Source organism: Arachis ipaensis, chromosome B7 (genome assembly GCF_059453495.1).
Source record: "Arachis ipaensis isolate K30076 ecotype BB chromosome B7, ASM5945349v1, whole genome shotgun sequence".
Taxonomy (NCBI): domain Eukaryota; kingdom Viridiplantae; phylum Streptophyta; class Magnoliopsida; order Fabales; family Fabaceae; genus Arachis; species Arachis ipaensis.
The window spans coordinates 11,364,725-11,372,583 of NC_142442.1; the positions used below are offsets into that span (position 1 = coordinate 11,364,725).

The 7,859-nt window shown below is 43.2% G+C and overlaps 3 protein-coding genes across 3 annotated transcripts; 1 reads left to right on the forward strand and 2 right to left on the reverse strand.

Moving 5' to 3' along the window:
• Positions 1–400: 400 nt before the first annotated feature.
• LOC107609433 (uncharacterized) lies at positions 401–1,884 on the reverse strand. Its single transcript, XM_016311414.3, has one exon. The coding sequence runs from the start codon at positions 1,642–1,644 to the stop codon at positions 676–678; it is 969 nt and encodes a 322-aa protein (XP_016166900.1). The 5' UTR covers positions 1,645–1,884; the 3' UTR covers positions 401–675.
• Positions 1,885–2,543: 659 nt separating this feature from the next.
• LOC107606621 (uncharacterized) lies at positions 2,544–5,140 on the forward strand. Its single transcript, XM_016308662.1, has 3 exons — positions 2,544–3,159; positions 3,243–4,241; positions 4,320–5,140. Exons 1-3 carry the CDS (start codon positions 2,544–2,546, stop codon positions 5,138–5,140), a joined length of 2,436 nt encoding a protein of 811 aa, XP_016164148.1.
• On the reverse strand, positions 5,014–7,359 carry LOC148550347 (serine/threonine-protein phosphatase 7 long form homolog). The gene is made up of 3 exons (XM_088492499.1): positions 6,746–7,359; positions 6,533–6,586; positions 5,014–5,059 (listed from the first exon to the last, which is right to left on the reverse strand). Exons 1-3 carry the CDS (start codon positions 7,357–7,359, stop codon positions 5,014–5,016), a joined length of 714 nt encoding a protein of 237 aa, XP_088348625.1.
• Between the last annotated feature and the right edge of the window lie 500 nt (positions 7,360–7,859).

Sequence of the window (7,859 nt, forward strand, 5' to 3'; positions counted from 1 at the left end):
TTCACTGATGTGCTAATAGATGATTAGATGTATATATAAAACTTTTTTAGCATTGACAATATATACAAATTAAATCCAACTATTTAAACCTTATATAATGCACTCAAGATGGGTTTCTCAGTCATATATAAAACATGTAAAATTCACATCTACTACACACATAATGCTAAAAGTGCAAACAAAGACCTATCACAAGTTGAAGAGGAACAAAATTTCATCATCACAGAAAATAACCAAGCTGGTGATTCACCCCATTATAATGGCAAGTATCTCATATCAAACAAAAAATACAAATGAACCTGATGCAACAATATACTCAAATATTCTCCTCTACTCTACACCAGCTATATACTTTTAGCATTCGAAAATGTGATAAATCAAACAAGCAAATAAACAGTAATTAGTCTAACCAAATATATATCATATATTAGTATTATTATTATCATCATCATCATCATCATCATCATCATCATCATAATATAGTAACGATAACGAAGCACCACATAAAACATTAGAAAAGTATCACAATAAACCATAGGTGCATTTCAAATTCCAACTCCGAGATCACACATATATATACAGATACACATAAATATGCTGAAAATCTGGGATAATAAAGTTAATTATCCATCAAATTTGAAACCTTTTTTTTGTTTTTCTTGAGCACCTGAAACATCAATAATCTCCTCGGTAATCATAATCATCCCTTGTAGCCATGCTTGAATTCTCAACCCTCTCAGTAATCTTGTCCTCCTCATACTTCATACCTTCTTCCAAAGCAAGCCCACCCAACGCTCCAGCAACAGCACCCACCGCAACCCCAGCACCAAGGCCCATCTTCCCAACACCACCACCACCCCCCTTGGGCTTATGCTCATAAGAGGAAGAGTAATCAAGCGGGGCAGAAGGCCCACTAGGCCCAGCATAGCCCACGGGCCGATCAATAAACGGCCTGGAAGGATACGGCGGAACCGCACCTGAGTAACCCGGGTAGTACCCAGAGTACAAATCACTGTACGAACCACCGTAAGAGGCAGAACCGTACGCAGTGAAAGGAGGAGAAGAAGGAGAAGGCGAAGGCGAGAATCCTCTGTAGTCACGCGCAGCGGGGTTAGGTACGTAACAGAACATCGGAGAATTGCTGTTATTAGGGTTAGGGGTAGGGTTTGGGTAGTCAGGAATTGTCTGCGATGGCGGCGGCGGCGGTAGAGGAGTTCGGCCGAGGAGTCCCAATTTGAGGTGGATCTTGCCGTGGGGGCGGCCGGAGGGTCTTGAGAGGGTGAATTTGCGGATGCGGGTGGGGTCGGAGGTTTCGTCAATGTCTTTGAGGGGGATTTTGAGGGAACCTACGAGGGGGTTAGGGGTATCAGAAGGGCGAGAATGGAAGACTTCGAGGGTGAGGAAAGTGTCGTGGAGGGGTGGGTAGGAGGGCGGAAGCGGGAGGGTGAAGCGCTCGTTCCAGATGGGTTTTGTGGAGCCGGAATCGTCGGATTTAGTGGCCAATCGGCGATCAGGGTCGACCCAGAACACGACGTAGGGTTTGAGAACGCCGTTCTTCCAGTTCACGTTTTTGAGGTGCTTAGCTGAGACGATTGTGAGGTCCAGGTCAGCCGATTTCGACGGAGGAGGCCGTGATGACGCCATTCGAGAAAAGGGGGAAAAGGGAGCTTTTTTTAGGGATTTCAGAAAATGCCGAGGCTTGTGTCGTGGTTTAGCTGTTTAAGTAAGGATAATGAGAAATTCGACTCTGCCTAACTTCCTCCTCTACTACTCAAATTCCCCTAAGTACTGTGGAGTGTCGACAAGGCCTGAATGCGAAGACTTACTAGGAAAAAAACAAAAAACAAAAAAACAAAAACAAAAACAAAAAACACACACAGCAGTAGAACTAGAAACTAAAAAGCAAATTTTATAAATATAAAACAAAGATACTATTATAATAAGGTAAATAATATATCAAATTATTTAGGGTCTTTTCTTTTTTATATGGATTAAAGCCGGGTGATATTCAACGTAATGGATGCATGGAGAAAATTTTTTCTGCTATGATGACAGGCGTAAAACGTAAGATACGTTTTACTTTTGGCCTGTTTTGGTTTTTTTTTGTTGTGCAGGAAAGGAAAGAAACGTGGCCTGCATTTTTGTTGGTGCAGGATTTTCAAAAATTTTTTAAATTGGTTTTAATCCAAACGTGGCTTGCGTTTTGTATTGGGCCAAATTAATTTTTTTTTATGTAATAACAAAACGCAGTCTGCGTTTTGTGCTGAGGGCCAGCTCTTTTTTTTGGAAAACGCAAAACGTAAGCAGCGTTTTTTCGCTTTGTCAGATTGCTTTTTAAAAAACGCAGGTTGCGTCTGTTGAAAAAAAAATATTTTTCTGAAGAGACCTGCCTATAAATACGAAGCACTCCTCAGCGCAACGGCCTCACTCCCATTCTACTCATCATTCTTCTCTTTCAAATACATATGTTGTAGTTGTTAGTTTTTTTTTTTTTTTTGGCATTTAGTTGTGTCAAAAAAATCGGAGTACGTGAGGTTGAAATTATGGAAAATATTACAAATTTGCGAGTATATTATAACGGTGAAGTTATACCAAACACACATGAAGGAGTGACTTTTGTTTGTGAATGTCCGTTATCATTTGCTGTTCCATGTACCATGAGCTTTGTCGATTTGCAAAATGGGCTTTGTAATAACATTCAAAGCCACATTTTGAAAAGGGTGAGCAACCTCTTATACAGAAGTCCTGTGCAAGTATTTGGTGGGCTAATACAGTTTCAATTAATGCCCATTACTGACGATGCCAGTATGCAGCAGATGTTCTGTATTTATCAACAAACCCGATTTCACGTACCGATGATAGAGTTGTACGTTGAGTTTGAGCAGCAGTCAGGGTCGGGCGCGGTCGGCGAGGAGGTCAATGTTGATGAGCTTGGTGATATAGATTGGGAAGAAGAAAATAATGACAGTGAAGAGGAGTTCGAAGCTAACTATAAAGTCGATGACGAGAACGATGACGGAGACTTGGCAGGCAATCCGGAGGTGCCAAATGAAGCGAATGCGATTATAAGCCAGCACCCGTTTGGTGTTCCGTCTTTTATGCGAACTCTAGATCTGGAAGCCATGCATGACCCAGAATTTCCTGAGTATGCGAATACGGGTATGTTATGATTATTAACTCAAGTTTCCTATAGTGTTTATTTTATATGTCTCGTCTGACTGATGGTGGTGCGCATGTCGTAGGTGAAGGCAACGCTGAGGCGAAAGATGGCGAGTTTAGTGTTGGCATGGAATTTGGATCGAGAGAGTCGGTGATATCTGTAATCAAAAGCTACACTCTCTCTAGAGGGGTTGATTACACTGTGTATGAGTCTGAGCCGCAAACATTCTATGCGAAATGCAAGGGGTATGGTGCAGGGTGCGATTGGCTAATCCGGGCTAGCTTGATTCGAAAGAAAGCTTGTTGGGAGATCAGGAGATACAATGGCAAGCACACGTGCACCGTGGGAACGATATCACAAGATCATGCCAAGTTGGACTCGGACACAATTGCAGATGTCATTAGGCCGTTGGTCGAATCAGACCCCTCGATAAAGGTGAAGTCTGTAATTGCAGAAGTTCAATCCAGGTTCAACTACACTGTCAGTTACCGCAAGGCTTGGTTGGCAAAGCAGAAAGCCGTTGCCAAGGTTTTCGGTGATTGGAAAGTTTCTTACCAGATCCTGCCAGTATGGTTGAAAGCAATGACGGTTAAAATGCCAAGGTCTCGTGTTCAAATCAAAACGCTCCCCGTTTACCGTGAGACTGAGGAGGTTCAAGGTGTAAGAGTTCTGCATCGCATTTTTTGGAGCTTCTATCCATGTATTGTAGCATTTAGACACTACAAGCCGCTGGTGCAAGTTGATGGCACGCACCTGTATGGAAAATATAAAGGTGCACTTCTGGTAGCGGTTGCACAAGACGAGAATCAAAACATTGTGCCTATTGCTTTTGCCATAGTCGAGGGTGAGACGGCAGACGCATGGGAGTTTTTCCTAACAAATTTGTGGAGATATGTTGTCACCATTGATGGGGTGGGCATTATTTCTGACCGCCATACCTCCATCGACGCTGCAATAGCTCGCAGTAACGGTGCATGGTCACCACCAAGGGCGTGGCACATGTACTGCATCAGGCACATCGGCTCCAACTTCTTAAGGAGGTTCAAGGCTCCATATTTGCATAAACTCGTGGTAAACACAGGTATATCAACTCGCTATTATGGTTCTATTCAGAGTAAATTTGTGACATCTGCTTACGACTAAATGGTTTGTTCAACAGGCTATTCTAGAACGGAGCAGGAGTACAACAAAAACTACCAAAGGCTTAAAGAGCGGGGTGAGGCATATACTCAATGGTGCGATGAGATCGGTGTTGAGAGATGGGTGTTGGCATTCGATGGTGGTCATCGTTGGGGACATATGACGACAAACTTGGTAGATTGCATAAATTCTGTCCTAAAGGGGGCACGCAACCTTCCTGTGACTGCCTTGGTCCGGTCAACTTTCTATCGGCTGAATGAGTTGTTCACTCGGAAGAGTACCGAGGCTCATGAGCGTCTCCGCAACGGATTTACGTATTCAGAGTTCGCAACGAAGAGAGTTGAAGAAAGCTTCCGATGTGCAGGAAACGTTGTGGTCAACCGGTTTGACAGGCGTAATGAGATGTTTGAGGTTCGCGAAATGCAAGATGGTACCATTTACACGGTCAACCTTGCGCAACGACACTGCGACTGTGGCCATTTCCAGGTCGAGCGACTTCCATGTCGCCACGTGCTTGCATGTTGCGCCAATCAGCGTCTCGATTGGCAAGTGTACGTAAACGATGTGTACAAGATGTCTGAAATTTGCAAGGTTTACAGAGGCGAGTTTGTTCCAATGGGTGACCCATCTACATGGGATAGATACGAAGGAGCGAAGGTGATCGCCAACTGGACATTGAGGCGCGCAACGAAAGGAAGACCGAAGTCCACCCGCTACTTGAATGAGATGGATTCATGTGAGATGCGTGGTCCTCGCCGGTGCACTATATGTAGACGCGAGGGACATAGCCGCAGCCGATGTCCTCAGCGTGTAGGTCCAAGCTCCGCTGAAGGTCATTAGTGGTTAAACTTTTCATTGTAACTTTGTTATGACCTACTTCACGATTATATGTTACTTTTTATGTAATATCGTCATGTATTTTAACCTAGTTAACAATTTATAATAAATAAAGTTTTTAATCCCCGGAGCACTCGCTCCACCAAGATCATACCAGTGCTCCAAGTCGGACCCCAAGTCTCCCTCTTCCTGCTGCGGGTACTCGTTCAAATCAAACAACTGGCCACATGGTGGTGCGGACGGACCGAGCGGATCTACATGACCCGTCGAGTGATCAAAGTCGAAGTCACTAGCATGACCTGAAGTGGCGCGACGACCAGTAGAATGATGAGATGTAGCAGGCCCTTCCTGCGGTTGCATCGGGCCGAGAAAATCTGTATCTCTCAGGACCTCAGAGAAGCTGATGGTGTCCAATCCACCCAACGGACTAAAGTGACCCTCGGCTGGAATTACCAGATGTGGTATGTAGGGCTCAGGTGCCTGAGGCGGCTGTGATTCCGGTACATATGCTGCCTGCTGCTGATATGCCGGCCACTGCTGGGCATATGCTGGATCCTGAAACTGCGGGACATATACCGGGTCCTGAAACTGCTGAACATATGCCGGGTCCTGAAACTGCTGGGCATATGCCGGGTCCTGAAACTGCTGGGCATATGCCGACATTTGAACCTGGTGCTCATACGCCGGGACCTGATAGTGGTGCTCATATGCCGGCACCTAATTAACAAGTAAATACAATTAATACTAATTACTGATAGCTATTTATAAACCTAATAACCATAATACTAGGAATTAAAAACAATACCTGTTCCTGTTGCTCATGAGGCGGGACTCCCTGGTGAGGGCCAGCTGGTTCTTTCTGTTGCTGCTGTGGTTCATCGGCGCCAATCTCTCCGCTTGGAACTCTATCTGACAGCCGCAGGTGAATCCCATACTGCTGCGTGTACCAGTCGTAGTACACTGGAAGAGGATGGAAGTCAATAATCTCCTCGCCTAGCTGCAATGTGTTATAGCGGTCAAATGTCCATCTGTTAACCCATTGACTGTAAATCTGTCCCCAGTCATGGTTCTGTGCTCCTGTCAGCCGCTTGCAGTGATCACGACCAAGGTTGAACGCGGGGCCTGGTGGTAGCTATTGCATCCCGAACTGTCGTCTGACCCGATCTGTTGCGTGCCATTCTATGCACTCGAATGACACTAAAGGCGACTGAGTGGAGCACATGAACATATGGGGTTCAAGGCCATCCGGAATCCCCACTCCTATATATGGCCGCCATATAAACTGCATAATAGTTACCAAGAGGTCGATTAGAAAAACTATTCTTCTGAATAAAAACATTGGACATTAATGGTACAACTTACGTCGTCAATTCCCATGTCGTCAAGACCTCGCCTAAAATCGTAGTGGGCCGCCGTATATATCTCGTATGTCGGCGCCAATGACTCCACCTAACGAAAACATAATAACATTATTAATAAGAAGAACAAAATAATAATAATAATAATAATAATAATAATAATAATAATAATAATAATAATAATAATAATAATAATAATAATAAGCTTAATAATAATAATAACAATAACAACAACGCTAAAAGCCAATACCGTCGCGCTAGTGGAACACCAATATTGCCGTGTTGATCGCGGGGTATAGGTGCCAGGAATGGCATACGCTCCCACGCCCAAACAAAAAGTAGTATCAGTGGGCCATCTATTTCCTTGCAGTTGTATCGTGAGGCACGACACAACGATCTGTATAGGTGTGCCAGATTGGCTGCTCCCCAACTATACCCTGAAATCCGGTGGAAATTCCTAAGTTGCGGTAGAAACTTCGAGTTCAGTGAAACGGTCGACTTATCCGGAAACACAATTGTACCGAGCATGCAGAAAATGTGCGCTCGGACGTACCGCTCGAGAGACTCCTGAGTATCACACGGCTCGGTGTCTCTGCACCGCCGGACCCAAGCAATATTAACCTTTCCCAACACGTGATCGTCCGGACCGGGCTCCCGACCAAAACACACAATGCAGTTCTCCACCAAAAACTGGTGGCTGCTATCTGATCTACCCGTAACAGCATCCCCATTAATCGGGAGACCAAGAATATAGCTCACATCTTCCAGTGTTACCGTCACTTCACGGACCGGAAGATGAAACATGTGAATCTCCGGCCTCCAGCGTTCCACCAAAGCACTCAGTAGTGCAGAATGACCTCTCATTTCGCCCACTCGTAAAACGTGTTGAAAACCAGTCAATGCCAATGTCGCTGCAGCTACCTCATTCAACGTATCTGGCGGATCCAGTTTTCTGGGCAACAAATTTCTGATAGCCTGAAAAAAAAATGATAATTATTAAATTCTAAATAATACCGGTTAAAACATAATAATAATAAATTGTTAAAAAATCACGAATATTTATCTATTATTTATTAAACAGTATTATTAATTATTAAAAATTAATAATAATTTATTCTCACTATCATAACTAGTATTATAAAATAATCATAATAACACTCTAATTATAATAATAGTTATCCAAATATAACAATAATAACAATAATAATAACCATTTATTATAATAACTATAACCTACAAGATTTGTTATTATTAACATACAGTATTAATTATTATTACAAAATATTACTGAAAAAAACCATTTATTATAATATCTATAATAATAATTTTTTTTCCAACGTAAACATTATTAACAAAACCGTTTA